Source organism: Cydia splendana, chromosome 7 (assembly GCF_910591565.1).
Source record: "Cydia splendana chromosome 7, ilCydSple1.2, whole genome shotgun sequence".
In the NCBI taxonomy this organism is placed as follows: domain Eukaryota; kingdom Metazoa; phylum Arthropoda; class Insecta; order Lepidoptera; family Tortricidae; genus Cydia; species Cydia splendana.
This window is the reverse complement of record NC_085966.1, coordinates 1,206,181-1,231,434: the sequence shown is the minus strand read 5'-3', so window position 1 is coordinate 1,231,434 and position 25,254 is coordinate 1,206,181. Positions and strand designations below refer to the sequence as shown.

The 25,254-nt window shown below is 40.4% G+C and overlaps 3 protein-coding genes across 4 annotated transcripts in view; 2 read left to right on the top strand and 1 right to left on the bottom strand.

The window, feature by feature from the left end:
* Positions 1-16,687, bottom strand: part of LOC134792012 (3-hydroxyisobutyryl-CoA hydrolase, mitochondrial) — a 32,184-nt gene extending 15,497 nt beyond the window's left edge. The window contains exons 1-5 of one of the 2 annotated variants that reach the window (XM_063763126.1): positions 16,577-16,687; positions 14,738-15,272; positions 13,401-13,675; positions 12,733-12,874; positions 11,842-12,063 (exon numbers count right to left, since the gene is read on the bottom strand). In XM_063763126.1, coding sequence (XP_063619196.1) covers positions 11,912-12,063; positions 12,733-12,874; positions 13,401-13,675; positions 14,738-15,272 — 1,104 coding nt within the window. In that variant the 5' untranslated portion in view covers positions 16,577-16,687 and the 3' untranslated portion in view covers positions 11,842-11,911. Of the gene's footprint in view, positions 1-11,841; positions 12,064-12,732; positions 12,875-13,400; positions 13,676-14,737; positions 15,273-16,576 lie in introns of those variants that run through there. The other variant, XM_063763125.1, reaches the window with a different exon arrangement.
* Positions 31-7,529, top strand: LOC134792444 (uncharacterized). The gene is made up of 7 exons (XM_063763733.1): positions 31-517; positions 884-1,181; positions 2,764-2,860; positions 3,889-3,996; positions 5,683-5,790; positions 7,110-7,169; positions 7,437-7,529. The coding sequence occupies exons 1-7, from the start codon at positions 31-33 to the stop codon at positions 7,476-7,478; spliced, it is 1,200 nt and encodes a 399-aa protein (XP_063619803.1). The 3' UTR covers positions 7,479-7,529.
* Positions 16,688-16,741: 54 nt separating the features above from the next.
* Positions 16,742-17,908, top strand: LOC134792021 (peptide deformylase, mitochondrial-like). The gene is made up of 3 exons (XM_063763141.1): positions 16,742-17,167; positions 17,254-17,374; positions 17,699-17,908. Exons 1-3 carry the CDS (start codon positions 16,832-16,834, stop codon positions 17,890-17,892), a joined length of 651 nt encoding a protein of 216 aa, XP_063619211.1. The 5' UTR covers positions 16,742-16,831; the 3' UTR covers positions 17,893-17,908.
* Positions 17,909-25,254: the final 7,346 nt, after the last annotated feature.

Sequence of the window (25,254 nt, the reverse complement as noted above, 5' to 3'; positions counted from 1 at the left end):
TTACAACTTACCATCGTACCCAACGCTAAAATGGAATCCCGAAAATATCAAAAAAATAAAACCACAGAATTTTTCCACAAATTTGACAAAATTATCTTCGTTTGCAGCAGCATGAACTACTGGGTAGATGATAATGGTATACCTGAGCTAGTCGTGAACGCGTACAAGAGAATTACAAAAGTTATAAACGCAGCGATTGTTCTATTTATGGTGGCAGAGATAGGGTCATTCTTCACTCAAAACAATCTGACGGAGAAACAGAAATCTGACCGCCTTATGATGACGTTTTCACACGTTATTCTGTACTCTTTCACACTCTCTCTAAGCCACCATAAGAAGATGGTGACGGAGATATTGTTTACGTTGGCTGTTGGTTTAAAGAAGGATTTCAATGATGAGAAGACCGAGAGACTCATGCTGAAACGCATCAAAATCTACGCATGTGCGTTAGTGCTTCTTTGCTTTAATGCGCTCGTATTTTACGGCGTTGAAGGATTAACTCAGGTATTGTTTTCAGGTAAGGGAGTACACTTCATAACTATATTTAGGTACCTACATAAATACTTCAATCGCCTTTCGACGTGAACATTATTTAACCGTAGGTAGGTGTGTTCCGTCCGAACAAGCGCGATATTTCCGGATATTGTACCTACATAGGTAAGTACTTAGGAATTTTTTATTATAAAGACGGAACATATAAAGCAAATAATACACTAAAGGGGCCCACAGATTACCAGTTCGCCGGACGATATCAGCCTGTCAGTTAAACGCAAGATTTGACAGCTCCGAACAACTGACAGGCTGATATCGTCCGGCGAACTGGTAATCTGTGGGCTACTTAAGAATCATTCATCACTGTTCAGAAAAACTGCAAATTTTACAGATGGAACTTTCGTCACAATGATAACCGTCTGGCCCGAGGTCCACGACCAATCACTCCTCGCCGGAGTCGGTCGCATCGGCGTCTACGTTCTCTGGTGGCTATGGATGATTAGAGTCACCGCCGCCTATCTCCTAGTCCTCGCTGTCACCATCTCCCTCAGCCATCAGTATATGAACCTGCAGATGTACTTTAAGAGTATCGCGGAGGTATTTGATGAGAAGATCAGTCAGAGAGAGAAAGAAGAGAAGTTTGAGAGAGCTCTTAAGCTTGGTATAAAATTGCATGCTACCACCATTTGGTAAGTGTAGGGGAGGGGGGCCCAAAGTGAGCACCTTAAGGGGAACTGCGAAAAAAGTATGAAAAAAATATCAGTAACACTTAACTTTGAATGCTGTTTAAAGCTGAATTTATCGTAGTTTAATTTTACATACTTCAATATTCTGCAAAGTTTAGGAAAACTAATAAAAATAACGAATTACGAAAACTTAGCGGGCAAAGCGTGCACAAAGGGGGCAAAATGAGCACACTTCATTCATGCAATAACCATACAATATTTATTTGGAGATAAGGACAGAAACTACGTCGATCACATCAATAAAACTCTAATGATTTGATATAGACTTTAATCAGAGTCAAAACATAAGAAATTTAACAATCAATGGTACTTCTTACCAAACATACTACATAGGTACTTTAAATTGTCACAGCCTTGACGAAAATTCTTCTTCTTCTTCTTAAAAACATAAACTTTTCATCAAACAAACATTTATTTTATGATATCTCTTGACATGTGTCATAGTAAAATGATTCAATACCAATATAAGTTGTGAAGTCATCAAGTGCCCACAACTTGCAGTATGTGGGTACATGCTCACTTTGCCCTGCCCGCTTTGCCTTTTCGACCAAACCCACATTGTACTTAAACCTAACGTTCACTTAATTCGCGCACATTCATGAATATTTCACATAAACAAAAAGCTAAATAACTGTCAATTCATACTACAATTAACGTTTTTCAACAACGTCCTCACAAATCCACAAAACACTCGATACGTACCTTGTATTTTTCATATCTGAACTTATTAAATCATAATTTTGGTCACTATGACGCGCACGGTCACTAACAGCGGCGGTGGGCAATTGTGGCAGGCAGAGCGTGGCGGGGCGGATATCTCCACGCAGTCACGCCGCTATTGCTGTTATATTTTCAAGGTGAGCACCAATGCTCGCTTTGAGCAGTATGCTCGCTTTGGGCCCCCCTCCCCTATGTGCCAAACCCATATTCATCAACCATACCTATATCTCTCTGTCCCTTTAGCAAAACTTTCCTCTAAATAACCCAATCGCAAAACGTCCCGTCAACAAAAGGCCCCATTTGCAAAATGCCCCGTCATAAAGTTTTGTTTGTTTTGCAAAATGTCCCATTCACAAAAAATCGTTTTCACTGTTTTCGCTAGATGGTTACTTTACGTTTTACTTGTGGAGCGCCCTAAACAGACACGTGTGCTGGTAACTAGTATAGGAGTTCCATACTACGGTAATTCTGGGGCGCTCCAGGGGTTAAGTAGGTAAATGTTACTTTAACGTCCTTGTTTTCATTTTCTTCCTCTACTCTAGAGACTTTTCCGAAAGGCCAGTTCTGCGGGGTCCTACATTATTGGACCTTGCGAATGGGTCAAAAAAAAGAGGTTGAACGCCAATGATCACTTACGAGGGAAGGATTTGATCTTGTTATGATTCTTGTTATGATTGACAATGGCTCACGTTAATAAGTGCGCGCGAAATACACTGGGAATCGTGTCACGGTCGTATCCAAACAAGATCAAAACTTTAACAAATTCTTTAATCAGAATCGGGTTTCGCTTTTGTTTTTTTTGTAGGTGCTCGCAACAAGTGCAGAAAACTTGCGGAAACGTGTTCAGCGGACACATCATTGTTAACATCGGCGTAATGGTGCAACTCATGTCACAGTTTAAGGTACTTACTGTCTAGAAGGGGTCCCTTTGTTTTTGTTTCCTATAAAGTTTCAAGTCATAATGTATTGTTTGTCATATTATCGTTAGTTATAAAACTGAAACCGTTAATTTTTCAGGATTTTCCTAAGGTTATTCTATAGATAGGTTAGGTTAGGTTAGGTTTGTTTTATGGCAATCCTGAAATTACGCGTTTCTGAAAAAAATCTATTATGACTAACGAAAATTCGGACAAACAATACATTATGACTTGAAACTATTAGGGAAACAATAGAGATCCGTCTAGAATCATCTTGGGTGCTTTCCGTATTTTTAGGGTTACCTCAAAAGGAAAAACGGAGCCCTTATAGGATCCCTTTGTTTTCCAACCGTCCGTCTGTCTGTCAAGAGAAGACTCTTGACAGACAGACTGAGTCAAGGGACTCAAACCCTTTATCTCGGGAACGCGTGGAGGTATCGAGTTGAAATTAAAATCATATATGTACAGTCACCAGCAATAATATGTTACGCAATGAAGGCCGCAAAAATATGTGACGCGCTCTTATTGTAATGCGAATAAGATCGTGTCAGATATTTTTGCGGCCTTCGTTGTGTAACATATTATTGCTGGTGACTGTACTCAGATCTACAGTCTCTTCAGTATACTCAGATCGTCTGAAGGTAAGCAATTACCGTCGCTCGTGGACACCCGAAACAACTGCAGAGGGGTTGTACTTAAGTGTGTTGCCGGCCTTTTCTATCATCAAATGTCATCTTGGCCACAGAATAAATAATAGTACTAGGTACAGCAGACTCACTTTCTAACAAAACGCGTCTGTTACGATCAGCACAGATATGGCCGCTAGGTGGCGACAGCGCCACGCGCGGCTTATGGCTTTCCCCAAAATTGGGGCGGAACGGATGTACTTTTTTAGCTACCTGTAGCAAAGCGACGAAATTGCGGCGTGAGCCACGCCTGTGTCTTGGCTAGGAAAGTTAACCTGGGGGAGGGTACCAAAAAAGCAACAAGAAATAATGATAAAAACGTTTCAGGATTCTGACCGCGCTCCGAGTCACGTGTTGGCTATATTAGCTACCTTCATGAGCATGCTGTTCAGCACTGGATTCATTATGTGGAGCGCAGGAGACATCACTGTTGAGGTCAGAATAATGCACACAGGAGAGCTAATGCGAATATCAAAATTCGAAGCTCGTCTGTCTGCGTCTTTATTGGTCCAGTAATTAAAAAGAACGATAGAAATGGAGATTGTTAATCGTTGGAGTTTACCCTCTGGGTTGGAAGGTCAGATGGCAGTCGCTTACGTAAAAACTAGTGCCCACGCCAATTCCTGGGATCAGTTGCCAAGCGGACCCCAGGCTCCGATGAGCCGTGGCAAAATGCCGGGACAACGCGAGGAAGAGGACAGGCTGTACCAAAGGGGGGCCGTTTCTGGGACTTACAATTTTTTTGGGAAATTGAAAAAAACATAGGGGTTTCTAAACACTTAGGGCCAGTTGCACCACCACAATTGACAGACTGATCAACGTCAGCCGGCGCGCCCCGCGGCCTTACTATGAAACTTTCCATACATAAAAATTTTGCGAAATCTTTAACAGTAAGAGCGTGTGACTTGCAATCTGGAGGTCGCGGGTTCAAACCCCGGCTCGTACCAATGAGTTTTTCGGAACTTATGTACGAAATATCATTTGATATTTACCAGTCGCTTTTCGGTGAAGGAAAACATCGTGAGGAAACCGGACTAATCCCAATAAGGCCTAGTTTACCCTCTGGATTTTTTTTTATTTTATAAATATTGTTATGTTCCTGGAAACGCTGCGCTATCGGTATACACGTTGTTTCCGGGTATGTGTAATTGTTCTAGTCGCGCGGGATATGGTGTTTGTGTTTTGTTTGTGAAGTGTAGTATGTGTATGTGTATGTGTGTGTGTGTGTGTGTGTGTGTGTGTAGCGTGAAGTGATTTGAAACGGAAGAGATTGAGAAATGAAGAAATGAACAAATGAGTGTTTTCGTTTTAAGTGCCGTTTAAATTGTTAACAATATATTCTATGAAATCGTTGAAGCATTTTGTGGTAGATTCTTTTGTAAGTATGGCCTGTAAGTTATATGGGTCGATGTTAAGGTTTTGACAGGTGATTAGAAGGTTGTGGCGTCTTGGAGAGAATCTTGGACAGTTATATATTAAGTGGTTGAGTGTCTGTGGTATGTCGGTATTTGGGTCGCATGGACATTTATTGTCAGTGATTATCTTAAATCTGTGTAAATATGTCTTGTGGTGGAAGGTCAGATGGCAGTCGCTTTCGTAAAAACTAGTGCCTATGCCAATTCTTGGGATTAGTTGTCAATTGGACCCCAGGCTCCCATGAGTTGTGGCAAAATGCCGGGACAACGCGAGGAGGAAGATGGGAGAAGAGGTACATAGAAAACAACCATGACTTAGGAAGAAATATCTGTGTTCATCACACAAATTTAATAAATGCCCTTACCGGAATTCGAACCCAGGACCATCGGCTTCGCAGGCAGGGTCACTAGCCACTAGGCCAGACCGGTCGCCATTTAACATTTATTGACGTCGTCATTAAGCTATTTGGCTATTATAGGTAAAGGTATATCGACATCGTTGACACGGTTAAGGCCCCTGTACACAATGGGCCAGTCTGGCGGACGCATTTATGCGTTAGAGGGAGCAAGTGATATTGCTATCTCATTCTACCGCATGGCTGCGTCCCTTGGACTGGCCGGCGCTGGCCCACTGTGTACAGGGGCCTTTATATCGACTGTCTGACGTGACTGTCGACAAATGACAAGACAACTTTTACGTTTTCAGGCAGGCAATTTACCGACGGCCATCTTTATGTCAGGATGGCAGAACTGCACGAAGATGTCTTCTTACCGAATTCGGCGACTGATGTTGATTGCTATGACCCAAAGTCAGGTAACATTTAGCCCCCATTCGCACGACAGCTTTTTCAACGCGCGTTAAAAAAGCGCTTGAATCTATCCGCACTCTAAATTCGATTTAACGACCAAGGCTTAAAGTCGAAAATCCAACAACGCTTGATAAAAAGCGTCACCGCTGTCGTGTGAATACATACATGGTTATCCATTTGTGTCATTCTAACGCTTTTTTAACGCGCGTTGAAAAAGCTGCCGTGCGAATGGGGCCTTAGTCTTAGTTTAACCCTTCGACTGCGACAGTCTGCTATAACCGACAAAGGTATAGTATGGCAGTATTAGGGCAGTATTTACAAATGGCAGTATTTATTTCAATTTTTTTTGCCTTGTAGGTATACAAGATAGGTACACTTAAGTCCGTCAATTACCTATTGCATATTTTTAGGGTTCCGTACCTCAAAAGGAAAAAACGAAACCCTTATAGGATCACTCGTGCGTCTGTCTGTCTGTCCGTCTATCACAGCCCATTTTCTCCAAAAGTACTTGACCAATTTGTCGTAATTGTCGTATTTGACAAGTTGAAATTTGGTACACATATGTAAATTCGTGACCCAAAGACGGATATCTTACGTAAACAAATGAATTTTAAACATGGAGGCCACTTTTGGGGGGTAAATGAGAAAATTAATGTTACATATGAAATGAAAGAGCTTATTTTGAGAATATCAAATATATTTTTTATGTGATTTTGAAATAAATAGTTTAGAAGTTATTTAAGAAAATAGCCAAAAATTTTGAAAAAAATATACAAAATAGTTCTTTACCTATAGATGACAGGAAAACCTATTAGAAATATGCAGTCAAGCGTGAGTCGGACTAATTACTGAGTTTTTGATCCGACCCCTACGGGTTTTTTAAAGGCAATTCACTCGCGTTTGATTTGTAGAAAGTTGGTACGTTTCACATATAAAAATACATTGTTAAAAATTGGGTAATGTACGGAACCCTTGGAACGCGAGTCCGACTCGCACTTGGCCGGTTTTTTCCTTAAAACTATTACTTGACTAATACAAATTAACAAATACAATTATCCTACACCTACATCTTTTTCATCCAAATAATCTGACACTAATATTATGGTAGTACAATTTTTCTATTAATTTATCTTTGACAATTTTCTTTATACTCTGGCAAATTTATTAGGTATATGATTAGGAATGTTGTTGTAGAAATGTACTGCTTGGCCAATAAATGTTTTTCGAGCCCAATGCTTTATTGCCAACTGGCAAGTAAAATAGTGCTTTATTGCCAATTGGCAAGTTAAATTTGTTTACGGTTCTAAATTTCTATTTTTTTTAGAAACCTGTCATCATGAAGAGTTGTGGATTCATAGAACTCTCTTATCAATCGTATGTATCGGTAAGGCTCATTCATTTGTAGTACTTATAAGTAATTAATGCCACTTTGTTAGGTACAGTCAGCAGCAAAAGTTGCTAAGCGGGCGACGTGTTCAAAATTACCTTGACACGTTCTTATTTTCTCAACAATAAAGTCGCGTCAAGATCATTTTGAACACCTCGCCCGCTTAGCAACTTCTGCTCCTGACTGACTGTACCTAGTTATCGTCGCCTCTATAGAAAAACTGACGCATGCGCAAAATGTCTTACATTTTTAAATTATTTTCAGATCGTGAAGGCATCGTACTCCATATTCTCAGTTTTGTATTAAGAAAAGGAAGATTAACCTTTTGACCGCAACCACTATTTTATATAGCACGCAATAGTAAACTTTATCATAATGTATGAAGGTGCATTTTATTCTGTAACCTGCAAATGAAATGATTGTGCATGTACCTAATTTTTAGTAGTTTAAAAGATGTAAATGCACAAAACTTTAAAAGTTTACGTTAATAAGCAGGCAGTTAATTACTATGTGTTTTAGCTTGTATAGGTATGAATAGGTCATTGAAATAAAAATTTATGTATACTATTTGTATTTTAAGTATATTACATAGATTAAATTGAATCGTGGTAGCCTAACTAATTTATATCTGAAGGTTGTGGATTCAAAACCCGGCTCGTATCAAGGAGTTTTTCGGAACTTATGTACGATATAGGGGCCTGTCTGCCATCTTGTGGCCTGAATCGGAAACATAAACATGTACATTGACACTTCACGCCAAAAAAAGTGCTGCCATCTACCGTTCTCGTACGTTTTCTTGTTAGGTTCTGCCATCTTGTGGGCTACATTGGAAGCATAAACTTCACATTTACCTACGCCTCACGCCAAAAATCTGACGACTCCTGTGCTGCCTCATGCACGCTCCAGGTACCAGTCGCTATTCGGTGAAAGAAAACATCGTGAGGAAACCGGACTAATCCCAATAAGGCCTAGTTTCCCCTCTTGATTGGAAGGTCAGAAACTCAGAAAGGCGTCGGACCACTGTTACTTTTTACACTGTGGTAATGCGGTACAAAAAAAAGAGTATAACTTTTTTAGTGATATATTTCACAGTAATAGCACATATTTATACGAACGGGAATACAACATTTTACAAGAAAACTAAGTACCTATAGGATACTACAAAACGACAGTTCTAAAATAAATGCATTTTAAGTCTGCAATGACAGTTTGGAATATATATACTGGAATTATGTAAACTGAAATACAAAAAACTATATTTGTATAAAAAGTTTTATCTTAAAACTAATAAGTGGCACTTGATTTCTACATAATTGCTTTATTGCACTAGTTTTACATTTAAATTATGTGCATATTAAATTCTTGAAACCCTGTTTTGTAGTTTAAAATACATAATTTAAATTCAAATTAAGTAGGCATTATACCGACTAGTCTGTCAAACAATTTTGTCAGTAGAAAAAGGCGTAAATTCAAATGTTCTATGGGACGATAACCCTTCCCGACTACATTTTTTCAATCTGCCGCTCTTTTGTACGGACGGAAATGGCTTGACAGAATAACTGGTGTGCCCTATTATTGTTGTAGATGTCGCCACTGGATGTCTTGTTATTAGAATTTAAGCGCGACGCCATCTAGTGAGTCAGATGAGTGTTAACTTAGCTATTTGTGCTTTATAATCTATGGTAAGCAGAGATAAGTAGAGTTAGACCAAGATAAGTCTGCAACGTTTTTGATATCACACGCAGTGCAAGTGTTATATTAAACGTCAAACTTCTATACAACACTTGCACTGTGTGCTATCAAAATCGTTGCAGACTTGTCTCGGTCTAAAGGGGCCCACTGATTAACAGTCTACCGGACGGTATCGGCCTGTCAGTTATAACAAAATTTTGACAGTTCCGAACAACTGACTGGCCGATACCGTCCGGTGGACTGTTAATCAGTGGGCCCCTTAACTCAATAAGAATCTGCAGAAAATAATTTCTTCTACAATAAAGGCGAGCGACTTAAGAACATTAATAATCAGTATTATTTCACTTGTTATATACCTAAGTTATCTGTTAAGTCCAAGAAAGTTTGAAGTTTTCTTCGCCTTTAAACATGAAAAAGCTACATTAAAAACAAAAAAAAAACACTCTCAGACAACAATTTCGTTCCTAATAACTTAGAGGATATAACCAAACGGAGTAACCATTAACAGGCGTTCCCCTCTGTCGAAAATAGGCGGCCAATGGTCATACACATTGTATGGACTGACGTTTATCTGAGATGGCTATTTTTTTTGACGTGCCCCTCCCCCGCAGAAATCGGCAGACTGTTTGGTACAGAAAATTACAGACAAAGGCGTATCCGTCTGGTTATATCCTACAAGCCTGATAATGATTGACTAGACCAGAACCAACTTTTAGGGATATCAAGACTTATTTTGTGAATAGATAGTTTTTAACAGAAAAAAATACATATGATATGATAACGATTAGTGTCTGATTTTAATATTATGTTTATATAAAGTTTGGGCATCTAAGTAGTTATCTTTACACATAGTCTAATAAAACATGGTCTTCTATTCCCAGAGTGACACAGGCCTACGTCACAATAACATGGCCGCTATATATAGCGCTATCGCATATTATCATATAGCGCTGTCGCATGATGACGTAGGCTTGTGTCAGTTAGGTGACCTAGAAAAGACGGGAATGGAGTACCAGGCGGAGTATATTATTATTAGTGTCCGACCGAAACATGTTTTTTTGCCGAAACCGAAACCGAATGTTCGGCTTTGGCTCTAGTTTCGGCCGAAACCGAAACTTTTGTAGACTTGTTAAAATCGTTGAAAAAATGTCATAAAACCGCTTTTACACACATATTATGGGGCTGTCAACACCCAAATGTCCTTGAAATTGATGTTACTTAAGCAGTTTTTTAAGAAAATTACTAGAGTTAGACCAAGATAATTCTGCAACGATTTTGATAACACACGCAGTGCAAGTGTTATTTTAAACGTCAAAACTTCTATGAAATTAAATGACGTATAAATAACATTTGCACTAGTTGCACTGCGTATGCTATTAAAATAATTGTAGAATTTTCTTGATCTAACTCTATTCATTCACCAGTCAAGCTAACATGTATATACAGGATCAACCAAAACCGCGAGCGCAGCGAGCGCGAATTTTTTGTTGACAATATCGCAAGGCCAGGTACCGATCTTCACCTGGGCCTAAACGTCCGAAGTGCCCCAGTGAGGCGAACTTTCATGCGAAGTCAAAGCCGTGCTTCAGGCTTCAGGATAAGTAGTTGAGCACAGACTCCAACCAATGTCCATTGTATGGAAAAGCGAGATATTTCCTTGAGTGCTGGTGGCCTAGCGGTAAGAGCGTGCGACTTTCAATCCGAAGGTCGCAGGTACCAACCTCTGCTCTTACCAATGAATATTTTCGGAACTTATATACGAAATATCATTTGATATTTACTATTTGCTTTTCGGTGAAGGAAAAACATCGTGAGGAAGCCGGACTAGTCCCGATAAGGCCTAGTTTACACTTTGGGTTCGAAGGTCAGTCTGATGGCAGTCCCTTTCGTAAAAACTAGTACCTACGCCAATTCTTGGGATTAATTGTCAATTGGACCCCAGGCTCCCATGAGCCGTGGCAAAAATTCCGGCATTACGCGAGGAAGATGTTGAGTTTTCTCATTATTCCCTTGCCCAGGCCCAATAACATGCGACATTGCTATCTCATTTACTCCGATACAATTAGACAGTGTGCGCGTTATAGGTATTAACAGCCTCTAAAGACTGAGTCGACCGTCTAGTGGCGCCCTCATTAGTGGAATTGTGTTTTATAATAAACCAATTTATTTCTGTACCTATACATGAATCAGAATATGTAGGTACATTATTAATATTGTTGTCCTACTTATTCCCCAACGTTTGGTCTTTGTCACATAGTTTAGTTTCATAATACGAAGTACCATTTCCTAAGTTTCGGCCCGGCCGAAAGGTTCGGCCGTTTTTTGGCCGAAACCGAAACTACAGCCGAAACATGATTTTTTGGCCGAAACTGGCCGAAACCGAAACCGAACCTTCGGTCGGACACTAATTATTATACCATGTCTTTACACTTAGTAAAGTATTACTTAGTGCACTTTTCCACCATTATAGCACTATCTGAACTACACTTCATGCGTTAAAATTGAATTACACAGTCTAACCATATGCCGTGCGGTGAATGTGCAGGTCATACTGAACAACTGTTCCATAGGTAGGTAGGGTGATTCGCCAGTAACTGGCCACCGGCCATTAACTGCCCACCCTAAACAAAAAATGCCTCCAATAACTAGCCACCTTATACTAAAATGAATTCTGTTTATAGGTGAATAGAATTGATTTTTAGATTAGAGTGGCCAGTTACTAACAGGTGGCCAGTTACTGGTGAATTACCCTACATATCAGAAAATAATATGTCGATGTTTTCTATGGACAGTCAAAGTATTTCAGTATTATTCACCACTCAAAAGGTACCACTTTGTAGCTGGACGAAGTTTGCTTGTATTTTTATACGAATAACCTCTCAAAGCGTCCTTATGACAAGCGACATAATGATATCTTTTGCTTGAAAACGACACACGTAGACATGCTTTGCGTTTAAGATGACACTTTCACTCATTGCAAATTAAGTATGTGCAGGTCCGACTCTAAAAACAGAAGCTATACAGGATGAAATACCATACCGGGTAAGTTACAGTTTAGAGTCAAAGTCGAAGAACTTGAGCTCTCTATCTTCTGGCAGTTTCTTGAAGAACTCTTCAACGTAGTCGTCGGTGACTTCAGCGAGGGTCGCGGGCTTCCATTTGGGGTTGTTGTCCTTATCGATCAGGAGGGCGCGGACACCTGCCAAAACCATACAAAAATCATTCATAAATCAATCAATTACTTTCAACTACTTGACCTAGTAACTAAACTTTGACTTTAAGCTTTTGCCTAATTTCTGACATTTACGATGCCACTGGTACAACTGTAACAGTCGTACTATAACACTGTGTTATTGTTGACCTTATACCGTTGCAGTAAAGTTCAAGATCAAACGGATACCTTCAGGAAATTCGTGGCTCTCAGTGGTACGGCATTCCACGCGGTACTCCATCTTGAGGCCCCAGTACAGTGGGCGCCACTGTAACGCTACGCTAACTCATTTATAGCTCTATCCCGTTGCAGTAAGATTCAGTTCGTTACCATCAGGGAATTGGCTCTAGTTGCTACGGTAGACGCGGCGGCAACAGTGCTACGGCTCTATCCAACTCCATCTTGAGGCCCCAGTGCAGTGGGCGCCACTATAACGCTACGCCAACTCATTTGTAGCCCTTATCCCGTTGCAGTAAGGTTCAGTTCTGTTACCCTCAGGGAAGTGGCTCTCGTTGCTACGGTAGACGCGGCGGCATCAGTGCTACGAGTGCTACGGCTCCATCTTGAGGCCCCAGTACAGTGGGCGCCACTATAACGCTACGCGAAATTCATTTGTAGCACTTATCCCGTTGCAGTAAGGTTGAAAATAAAACTTACCTTCAGGAAAGTCGTGGTTCTCAGTGCTGCGGCAGGCCACTCGGTACTCCATCTTGAGGCACTGCCCCAGTTCTAGTTGAGCGCCGCGCTGCAGCGCACGCAGTGTGATTTTCAGGGAGCCAGGACATACGGAGTGAAGCGTCTGGGTCAAAAAATGGGGGTCAGATCGAAAAAAAAAATTGAAAGTGCGAACGCAGTAAGACGGGTAACTAGCAGAGCAGACCAGGTGTATAAAATCAAAGATCATATTACAATGCACTTCTACCTAAATGTCAAGAAAGAAAAACTACCATTGGTTCTTTTCTTTGCATGAAGAGTTAGACCTAAATAACTCTGCAACGATTTTGATAGCACGCGCAATGAAAGTTTTATTTACACGTCATTTCATAGAAATTTGACGTTTAAAATAACACTTGCACTGCGTATGCTTATGTGCTATCAAATTCGTTGCAGACTCATCTTGGTCTAACTCTATGCACATCTTCTCGGCACAGTGGCACATTCAGATAATAGAAGATGAAGCGATCTGTGCATTTCCGTGCTAAGTTTAAAAACTGAATTACGCACTCAGGCACGCACGCACTGACTTGAATCTCCAGTGTTTTTATAACGGGTCGAATTGAAGCATTTTCGACCCAAGGTTTGTTCAAAATAGGTTTAATTCCTACCTTCAACGTTTTATTAGACCAATCATTATTAACTTTCTGCAGCCTCTCAATAATTTCCTCTACACTACCAGCAGCGAAGCAATAATTTATATGCTTGATATTCTCCGCTAGAGAAAACTCTTCAGCGGGCTCATGGAACTTGGTTAGCAACGCTTGTATCTCATTCTCGTTGGTGCACCGGGAGAGGAGTGTTTCTAGCTCGTAGAGACGGGAGGATGGGACGAAGTGGGTGGCTATTCCGGATTTGACCACATCTTTGCCTTTTAGTCTGTCGCCTGAAATCAAAATGATAGTTCCTTAATGTATTAATTTCAACTAGTGATGTACCGACTATTTATTTGGCCGACTAGCCGACTAATCGACCATTTTTGCCGACTAGTCGCCGACTACAAATGAGGCCGGATAGTCGGCTTTCCCGACTAGTTGGTACATCCCTAATTTCAGCCGTTTGAATGAGGGCCCATTTTAGTAGTCAAAAGGAATTTGAAACGTCTGTGCAAAAACTAAGTTCCACAATTAAATGGCCGCGCGGAGCGGCGCTGTCATTTGATTATGGGTCGTAAGTTGAGGTCGTAAGTACTGTATCAAGTTCTACAGGATGGTATGAAGGTACCATCGCCCAAACTCTTAACTGTCCATCGGTGGACCTTATGCTTTTTGTAATAAGGTCCACCAATGGACAGTTAAGAGTGTTGCTGTTTGTATAAGGGGTATAAGTGTTAAAACATTCAGGATTAACTTTACATTGAACATTTTATAGCGTAAGTGTTGACAAATCTTATTATAAGCCCTAAATGACTTTTATAGGCTTATGAATAGATTTATTATAAACTCACACAAAACAAGGCCATAATATTATTGTCATGTCCAACAGTTTGCCTTGAATTGAATGCTGACACTAAAAACTAATTAGCTAGTATAATTAAAATGAACTCATAAACAAATAGAGTCTTTAGCACTTAACTTTTGCAGATACATAATTCTGTAAGTTAGTATAGTTCATTAATAGTTTGGCTAACTAAACTATCGGCACTACTATGAAAAAAACTCGTATCTTGTTCTGTCAATCAAAAGTAAAATGTGGTATCTATGTATTAGATGCATACAGCTTTTCAACTTTGAGTATCAGTGTGATGTGAGATACGAGATTTTTTCAAAGTAGTCACGCTATGTAACGCTTACCTACACCAAGTGATAGAATTTTAATTTGATTTTAATGATGACATTCCACACTTTGTCATTGCAAATACCATACAGAAATAGCTTGGTCGGACTCTATACACATTTCAAGCTATTTCATCTTAAGGCATTTCTTAATTTTACTAATTACAGCTTACCTGTTAATCCCAAATACAATCCTAAATTGACCTGTAACCTCGGCAAAAAATATGATCCTCCAACATCCGGGAACAGCCCAATCTTCGTCTCCGGCATAGCTATGAGTGTCTTCTCCGTCGTCACCCTGTACCGTCCATGCACCGATAACCCTAGACCGCCTCCCATGGTGATACCGTTGATAATCGCTATGTAAGGAATCTTATATTTCCCAATTAAGTAGTTTACGTTATATTCTGTATGAAAGAAGATTGGTCCTTCTACTTTATCTATAGCTAATTTAATATCACCGCCTGCACAGAAAGCTTTATCCCCCGCTCCTTTGACTATGACACAGGTTTTCGTGTTCTCCCATTCTTGAAGCTGCGGTAAAAGTTTTGTCACCATGGATGTGTTTAGGGAGTTTAGAGCTTTGGGGCGGTTTAGTGTTATGACGCCTGCATTGTTCAGTGTTTCAAATAGTACGTCTGATTCTTGTGTTGACATCATGCGCTTGAGAGCTAGAGCGTTTGATAGTTTGATTCTTAATTTAAACATCTGAAACAGAATAAAAATATAATTTGTGTTTTGTATTTTCCTTCAATTTGGAGAAATTGTTAGGCTTCTGTACCCAAAGGATAAAAACCGGACCCTATTACCAAGACTCCACTGTCCGTCTATCTGTCTGTCTGTCACCAGGCTGTATCTCATTAACAGATGAAATTTTCACAGATGATGTATTTCTGTTGCTGCTATAACAAGAAATACTATACTACAATGAATGACTACATTTTAGCAAGGCTTTTGAAGTACAAGGTTTGAACATGGTTCTGAACGAGCTCAACATAAAAACCCGTCTATCTACTGTCTGTCTCAGGAGAATCCTCGGGTTCTTTGGGCACTTGGCCCGGCGGGAACCCGACAGTCTAGAGAAGTTGATGATCGGTGGCCAGGTTGAGGGCAGAAGAGGCAGAGGCAGAATACCCACACGCTGGTTTGATGCCATTGAGGCAGTCACACGCGTCAAGTTCCAGGGCTCTATGCGGAAGGCAGAAGATCGGCCAGGTTGGAGAGCAATCCAAGAAAACGCAACTTATGGCGGTCACGACCCTCAGTCATGAGGTTACGACGAAGAAGATAAGGGTCCAAGCAGGAAAATAGAGTGTTGGTTGATCATGTCATTCCTCAGTCAGGAAGATATGATGAAGACAAGTAAGAACAATTGTAATAAATTGTTAAAATAAATCTTGTATCATTTGTACTAGCATGTTTCCATTCTGCAATTATTTTCACAGGAAGTAAGTATCAGCTCCCGTAGATCAAAACAATGGGCGTCACAATTTTATTTAAAGAATTAACCGGTATCAGGTACCTATAAAAAGAATAAGTAATATAGTAACATGCAAGGGTTGTGTGTTACATTACTTACATTGCTTGAATAATTCGTTTTTGATAAAAAAATCTTCTCTGATAGCGAGGTATAGGTACTAATATTTATAGGTTGGGATTAAAATACGCCCAAAAATCACAATAATAAATATGGCTAAAAATCTCAACTAAAACATCAAGTGCAATTATTAATTTTGTCATAGTATGTATAAAACAAGCAGCTGTTATCCAACAATACGTAAATTACGATTACATAAGAACTTGCCTTGAACCCTGTCAAAGATGTTATCATTAAGTTAACACAAATTCAAAACTTGTCGGTAAGGCGAGGCTGCCTAGTTTTAAAGTTTAAACAAATAAAATTCACCACACAAATGTATGTTTATAAACGTAAACTGAATATCCCGACAGAGGCGAAGGTGTTTTATATACAAAATAACTACGAATAATTAACAAAATGCTCTAATATTGACCTTTGAATATTATATTGCGGCACAGTAGATTCGGCAAATCGGCATGGAAATGACGTTTAATTACTTTACGTTCCAACTTTCATGTCAAAATCTAAAGTAAGTGTTAACATTACGGGCTATGATGATGTGGGGAACGGAACGTTAACGTCAAAATTAATGACACTTCTTGTAATTTGAGGTTATATAGTTAAAAATACAATCCGTGTATTTATTTAGATAAAACTTTAACAATATTTATTGTGACTGAGCTAAACAATGACTGTAACTAGAAAAGTGCTCAACTGGTACGCCAGGCTATCTCCAAGCCGTGGCCATGTCACTCCTCCTTACAGTCACGTCGTACAGATCGGGGATCCTAGATTACGTAAAGTTTCTGAGCCGGTGCCGCCTGAATCAATCAAAACTGAGCAGATTCAGACAATAATTAAGAAGCTAGAAGTAGTAATAAACAGATACAGCAGCCTGGGGATGTCAGCGCCTCAAATTGGCGTGAATATGAGGATATTTGCTATGCAGTTAACTGCGCTAGAAATTAAGATTACGAGTCCAGATATTGTCAAATCCCGTGGTATGACTGTAGTACCGTATACTGTGAGTAAGTAAATAATGCTAATAGCTAGAATTAACCAATAAATCATTTAAAATAAGTTTAATGTTATATTTTCATCTGGTTTCAGGTGTTTATCAATCCATCATTGAAAATAGTTGACTATCGCAAAGTTTCTCATGCTGAGGGTTGTGAAAGTGTGAGAGGATTCTCTGCAGAAGTTCCTAGATACAAAGAAGTTGAAATTTCAGGTAAACAGTATGATTTGTAGTTGCCCTTCTTAGGGTGGTATTCCACCTATCCAATTTCTTTGTCCAATGTCTATTTTGTCTCACATTTTGCTTAATGAGAGAGTGAGACGCACTGACATTAGACAAAGAAATTGTACAGGTGGAATAGCATCCTTAAGGCAGCTCCTTTTGTACCTATGTTATTTTGTTAATCCTTTTAATTTACTTTTATTTCAGAATTATAATTTAATGTGTGTTCAAATGCGAAAGTTGTAATATAAGTTTCAAAAGAGGCTCGCAATTTCAGCACATAAAACTGCAATCAAACTATTTCCAACATTTCAGGTCTTGGTCCTGAAGGTGAGCCAAAATCAGAAAAGTTTAAAGACTGGCCGGCCAGAATAGCACAGCATGAGTTGGACCACCTAGACGGCAAACTGTACACAGACATCATGGACAGGAAGACACTCTGTTGCACTTGTTGGGAGGAAGTTAACGTGTCGCAGGGCAAACTGGCAATACCATTTACACCAGAATAAAATGTGCAAATGATGATGGATTTTGTTTTTGGAAATCTCCCTTGCATTTACTACCTTATAGCTCATTAATCTCATTATTATAGTATTCGTTTAAACCTACGGGTTGGGTATATATACAAAATGCTATTGAAAAATTGACTAAGTAATAATTTTTGAAACAGGAGCCATTTAGTATGGTTTGGTCATGCAGAGTCCGGTTAATACACGACCAAATAATGTACAGCCCAATAATTGGCGTCCACTTTTTTGGATGCGTATTATTGGGTTGTACACTACTGCCCTGTTAAAAGAGTCCGGTTAATACACGACCAAATAATGTACAGCCCAATAATTGGCGTCCACTTTTTTGGATGCGTATTATTGGGTTGTACACTACTGCCCTGTTAAAAGAGTGGCTTCATATTATTGGCACGGACCGAGCTTGTACACCCTGATAACGCTCAACCCAATAATACACGACCCAATAATACGAATCCATTTAGTGGACGCCGAATATTGGTCGCATATTATTGGCCCGTACCGAGAATGCTCGACCCGGGATTGCTCAACCCAAGAATGTACAGCCCAATAATTGGCGTCCACTTTTCGCTCCACACCACAGACTATAAATATTTGACACATAGAGTGATATTCTAGGGATGGGCGACGATTTTTAAGTTTACGATTCAATAATGTTGCCATGCGCAAAAAATAAGCAGATAATGGTAAGGTTAAGTAGCTAACATATTATCGCACCGCACCGCGACCTTGGTGCGTCGCACGCATAAGTAAGAGCGAGAAAGAGATATATTTTTTTTCCAGACGGAAACAAATTGTCCGATCCATGAAATGTATACTTGGTCAAGCAGATCTGGTCAGTAGAAAAGGCGGCAAATTTGAAAAATTTAGGCGCGAAGGGATCTCTTCCCATAGAAAATTTGAATTTCGCGCCTTTTTTTTATTGATAAGATTTGCTTGATCAGCTATAATTAGAATAAAATGACAGAAAAAGGTGCCTGCAATTTGCGAATTTAAAGTAGTAACACACTATCGCACCGCACCGCGACCTTTCGTACCGGTAAGTGAGGGCGAAAAAAAGATATCTGTTTCTCGCTCTCATTCATGAGTGCGACGCACCAAGGTCGCGGTGCGGTGCGATAGTGTGTTAGCTACTTTCCAGGGTTTTAAATGAGTATAGTTTTCCTGGTTCTTAGGCCCCGTTCGCACGACAGCTTTTTCAACGCGCGTTAAAAAAGCGTTTGAATGACACAAATGGATAACCATTTATGTATTCACACGACAGCGGTGGCGCTTTTTATCCAGTGTTGTTGGATTTTAGACTTTAAGCTTTGGTCGATAAGTCGAATTTAGAGTGCGAACAGATTCAAGCGCTTTTTTAACGCGCGTTGAAAACGCTGTCGTGCGAATGGGGGCTTACTGACTGTCAAATTGGTTTGACGAACTATAATTAAGTCTTCGTCACACAGGAGCGTTTTACGGGTGGCGCGCGAGCGGGGCGTGAGCGTTTTATATGTAAAGTAGCTATAGGTGGTCAAGCAAATCTTGTCAGTAAAAAAAGGCGCGAAATTAAAATTTACTATGGGACGATATCCCTTCGCGCCTCTATTTTTCCAATATGCCGCCTTTTTCTACTGACAAAGAAAAGAGATATACGTTTCTCGCTCTCACTTATGGGTGCGACACTCCAAGGTCACGGTGCGGTGCGATAGTCTGTTAAGCCCCCCATTCACACTCCTACCTTGTAGTCCGCCTCGTAATCCGCCTCGTTGGGTAGGATTGTGTATGGGGGTTGCGGACTACGAGCCGTCCTACAAACTCAAGTAGGATGCCACTTGGGTCCTACAAATCCTACAAGCCCCGCCCACCGCTGTAGTCCGCCGCGTAGGATTGTGTGTGGCTTGTCGTCCTACGTTGAGGACTACCGTGTTTGACGTAGGTATAACAACAGTGCGCGCCATTTTGTTGAAATTCGTAAAGGAATCGCTGTTTTTGGACCAGAAATCACCCAATTACTCCAACAAACAATGGAGGACTAGGCATTGCAACAATTATTACCAATACTTAAGAAATATGACGTTCTCTGGCGAATTTTTAGCAGTTTCTTTTCCCACACTCTTTTTTATTTTTATCCAATAACAAGAAAATACATAGCAGAAGAGCTATTTTCTTTTTTTAAATTGCACGTAAAGCCCCCTCCAGACAATGCGCGTGAATCGCGGGCGAAGCCGCGAACGCGAGTGTGGAGTCGATTTCGCTGTCTGCGAAAATCGACTAAACACTCGCGTTCGCGGCTTCGCGCCGCGATTCGCGCACGAGTGTGGAGGAGGCTTAACATTTTCTGTGGGCTGAAATAGGCCAAGCGCGCACCACGATTTTAATTTTTGCGACACGATTTTAAAATCGCGCTGTAATATATCGCAGAAAATTCACTGCGCGCACTGCGATGAAAAAGTCGACGAGTCGTTCATTCTCTACATGGATTTCGTACCAGTCGTTTGTCATGAACCGTGTCTTTAATATGCGATCGCTGTATGACTTTGAGCATTTATAACACAAAGGTGATCCCCGTCTATTTCCATAATTAAATGGTCAACATCTAGAGTCTCATTTTCTCATTCCGACATGTTGACGCTCGAAGAGCGAAATGCCGACTGAGGTCCGGGTGCGATTTTATTATCGCAGTGCGCGCGGGGCCATACAACTCCGTATGCTGCAATTCACTTTGCGACAATCGCGTCGCGAGTAGTCGCGGAAAAATGTGACAAATCACAATTTTAAAATCGCTGCGATTTTTTTGTCGCATATGCGCGCACTGCCATATAAACACATACGTTACATTTTTGCGACTAAGGCCCCGTTCGCACGGCAGCTTTTTCAACGCGCGTTAAAAAAGCGTTTGAATGACACAAATGGATAACCATGTATGTATTCACACGAAGGCGGTTTTTGAGCGCGACGCTTTTTTATCGAGCACTGTTCGATTTTCGGCGTTGAGCGTTGGCGTCAAATTGAATAGATCATACGGAAATCCGTGTATCTGTTCTCACAAGCGTTGAAAAAGCGCCGGCGCTGCTGTCAGTTGGCTGTCAAGTGTCAATTTTTGGTGTCAATCGTCAAGATTATTATTAGTTTCACCTTAAAATGTCAACTTATGCTTACAAATTCCTGAAATATTCAAGCTATATCCAAATAATACGTCGTAATAGCAAATAAAGTATGGCTTTGCTGAGATCATGCGTACGTGGCAGTACGACTCACAAGTGATTTTTAAGCGTTCATATGAACACAAATATTGGAAACGGTAAAAAAGCGCCAACGTCGGGTTTTAACGCAACGCTTTTTAAGCTGTCGTGCGAATGGGGCCTAAATTATCGCGCGACAAAAAGTCGTGGTGCGCGCTTGGCCTAAGTAGACCGACACTTGTGAGAAACGAATCAGTACTGGTGATGGACGGCAAAACAGAGGGCCTACCGCGAACCACGTTCTACGTTTTGCCCCTCTGTCGCGCGTGTAAATTCGTACGTAAGTGTGACAGGGAGGCAGCACGTCCAACGTGGTTCGCGGTAGGCCCTTAGTACCGTGTGTGAGCTATTTCTTGCTCCGTAGTCCTGCGAGGCGGACTACAACGTAGGATGGTGTGTGAGCTATATCTTACGCCGTAGTCCTGCGAGGCGGACGACAAGGTAGGAGTGTGAATGAGGGGCTTTAGCTACGCGGCGCGCCCCGCTCACGCGCCGCCCGGAAAACGCGCCTGTGTGACGAAGCCTTTACAGAGAATTCTTATTAATAGTTTTTAACAGAAGTAGACCGTTGGAGCTGACCTAAGTTTCTGAGTTACACACTCTCTTTTTGTATTATTTAACGAAGACTTCCTTATTCCTTCGGGACTGATCGAATCGGTCGATTTGATCAGTAATGAAATTGGCGTCAATCTCCAATTTTAGATTTATGGTGATATTAGAGCCCTCTAAATTGAATAAACGGGTATGTCCTTAAACCACGTCCAAGACCATCGGTGGACGGGCAGCAGCGTCCCTCAAATTCGGTGTACTCGACTGCGATCGCCAACCCGCTTGCCAAGCGTGGCGATTATGGCATTCACCCCCCAAAAAAGGGGGAGGCCTATGTTCAGCAGTGGACGTCTTATGACTGAGATGATGATGATGATGATGAAATTGAAGAAATGCCCCAGAACGAAAATACTGACCTCACAAATTGGTATTCCTTGCGTCCGCACCTCATTTTATCGGTAATATCGGTCATTATCGGTGGTTGAATTTGTGAGCCAAATTGGTATTTACGTCCGCACCTCCTGATTCGATCGGGCAATTGAATCAGATTGGCGAAAACATGACTAATCTGGATATGCCTTTAATTGACGAGTTTAAAGGATATCATACAAATACGACGGAATAAAAATAAACTTGCTTATACTGTTGTGTATTGCTATTGAATAGCTTGGATTGCTCATGATAAAATTAATCTTGATTGAATTTCTTTCAGATCAAAAATCAAGCCTCAACATCGCAATCCCTCAACTCAAAAAAAGATTCCAGTTGTTGACGCCATAGATATAATTATTTCCAAAAAGCGTGCACAAATAACAGATGCACGTGAAATATTAGCTGAACTAGCTCACAGATTAATAATATGTGTCTACGGATTAGTATAGCCGCCCGTCATACTTTTTTTTCTATTTATTTTTAGAGCTTGTCACCGAGGTGAACTTGTCGCTCCATAAAAAACTACAAATTTATACATTCTTACAACTAACTTATTCTATATACTAAAGCCTTTCGTACAAGCTGCAATAGCGCCATGGCAGCATCCGACGAAGGAGCAGCCAGGCCACTATTGCAGCCCCCAACATAGCATTATGGCTTACGCCCGTCATACTGGGTCATACTGAACAACTTTTTCTATCGGACCAACCCCGAAATCCCAAAAAAAATATTGGCCTTCCCATAGAAAACGTCGACATCCATTCGATCAAAATGTATGAAACGGCCAATAAAACTTAGGCCCCGTTCGCACGGCAGCTTTTTCAACGCGCGTTAAAAAAGCGTTTGAATGACACCAATGGATAACCATGTATGTATTCACACGAAGGCGGTTTTTAAGCGCGGCGCTTTTTTATCGAGCACTGTTCGATTTTCGGCGTTGAGCGTTGGCGTCAAATTGAATAGAGCATACGGAACTCCGTGTATCTGTTCTCACAAGCGTTAAAAAAGCGCCGGCGCTGCTGTCAGTTGGCTGTCAAGTGTCAATTTTTGGTGTCAATCGTCAAGATTGTTATTAGTTTCACCTTAAAAATGTCAACTTATGCTTACAAATTACTGAAATATTCAAGCTATATTCAAATAATGCGTCGTAATAGCAAATAAAGTATGGCTTTGCTGAGATGCGTACGTGGCATTACGACTCACAAGTGATTTTAAAGTGTTCATATGAACACAAATATTGGAAACGGTAAAAAAGCGCCAACGTCGGGTTTTAACGCAACGCTTTTTAAGCTGTCGTGCGAATGGGGCCTTAAGTGATTTCGAAGTTGGTCCCATTATAAGTGTCATAACTGAAAAATTTGAATTTGATTCAATCAGGTAGCGGTGATTGCTAAAGGGGCTTATACTCGGCTTAAACATAGAACACGGACCTAATGTAACGATGCATTTTTACAAATCGGTCGTTACAGCCGGTCGCAACGACGGACTCTAAGCCCCCATTTGCACGAGAGCTTTTTCAACGCGCGTTAAAAAAGCGTTTGAATCTGTCCGCACTCTAAATTCGATTTAACGACCAAGGCTTAGGTAAGTCGAAAATCTAACAACGCGTGATAAAAAGCGCTACCGCTGTCGTGTGAATAAATACACATGTATCTATTTGTGTCTTTCAAACGCTTTTTTAACGCGCGTTGTAAAAGCGCCCGTGGGTATGGGGGCTAAAGGCGTATCCTGACCAGATCCTGACTAGTAAATTTTTCGCCAATCTGATTAAATTGCCCGACCGAATCACGAGGTGCGGATGCAAACACCAACTTGGCTCGCCGAATTCAACCGCCGATATTGACCGATATTACCGATAAAATGAGGTGCGGACGGTTGAATACCAATTTGTGAGGACTGACGCCACACTGTGGGCTGAAAAGGCTTTCTTTGACATAGAAACCGTTGTTTTTTTTTTTTTTTAATGGCTTCGGGCTCCGGGCGCATTCAGCCAAACGAGTAAAACGGGGAAACGGAATTAAAGGATTACATTATAACGGATAATTCGGAATTTTGGACAAGGATCAGGATAAGGTAACGTATAATAAATTATAGTTTTATATTACGACGTGAATGGTTTATGTTTTCTTGATTGAAATAGGTTTTGCTAGGCATTGTTATAGTAACCTATGAATTTTAGACGATTAGGAATGAAAGTTGTCGAGTTACGAATTTAAAAAAAAATCGGGTTGCACTCCTGGAGTGCCGACAGAAGTGAAAACTCAATGACTAGTCCAAAATGTCTGCAGCACTATGTATAATTGACCCATCCTCCTTTCTATTGAAAAACTTTAGTTCCGAAATTGCTGGCCAGTGAGCTTAAATTTATAGCGTTAATTGTTTAAAATTCGAATATAAATTGTAAAGTTACCTTGCAGACCTCGCATCTAAATATATTTGGTCATGATATTTTGAGTTTTCACTTTTATTAGCGATTTTATCAAGATGTAGCTTTATTGAATTATATTGGAGTGATATAAAGTTAGAATGTAACTGTGAGATTCTCGTATTTCAGCCCGTACAAGATTTATTGCTTAATATAAAAGTTCCAGTTTTAAATAATTCACCTGATTATGATACGTTATGACTAAAGTTCTTTGGTGAATAACATTGTGCGTGACACATGACGTCAGCGTTACGTTACGCGTTATGTGTTACGCTGTATCGAGTTTATAATTTTTTCCCCACCTCAAAAAGTGCTCAGCGCCGCTAAAGAAGTTTTCACTTCAAAAAAATGTATGGAGCAGGAACAAGAAATCATTATTACTTACTCAAGAAACACAAAACAAACCGTAATATCTTCGCAGGGGGTTATACTACGAATTATTTGTGATTTTTTGGCATACTACATATATCCGTCACGGGTGCGGCTTTTTTTAAAATCATTAATTGTTTCTATGGGAAAAGCACAAAAACCAAAGTCAACATATTAAGATTTTTTTGACTGAAATGGGTTTTGCCCAGTATGTTTATGCTAAGTTGTAAGTTTCAGACGATTTGAGTCGAAAATACTAGTTATGATTTTTTTTTTCAAACAAAATGTATGGAGCCGGTACAAAAAATCAAAATATCTCAACAGTTGACTTTGGTTTTCGTGCTT

Excerpts from the sequence above, each read along its gene's own strand:
- LOC134792444 (XM_063763733.1), top strand. The coding sequence starts at position 31 with ATGGAATCCCGAAAATATCAAAAAAATAAAACCACAGAATTTTTCCAC. Across the intron at positions 518-883 it reads AACTCAGGTATTGTTTTCAG|ATGGAACTTTCGTCACAATG; the intron begins GTAAGGGAGTAC and ends CAAATTTTACAG. Across the intron at positions 7,170-7,436 it reads CTTATCAATCGTATGTATCG|ATCGTGAAGGCATCGTACTC; the intron begins GTAAGGCTCATT and ends AATTATTTTCAG.
- LOC134792021 (XM_063763141.1), top strand. The coding sequence starts at position 16,832 with ATGACTGTAACTAGAAAAGTGCTCAACTGGTACGCCAGGCTATCTCCA. Across the intron at positions 17,168-17,253 it reads TGACTGTAGTACCGTATACT|GTGTTTATCAATCCATCATT; the intron begins GTGAGTAAGTAA and ends ATCTGGTTTCAG. Across the intron at positions 17,375-17,698 it reads CAAAGAAGTTGAAATTTCAG|GTCTTGGTCCTGAAGGTGAG; the intron begins GTAAACAGTATG and ends CCAACATTTCAG.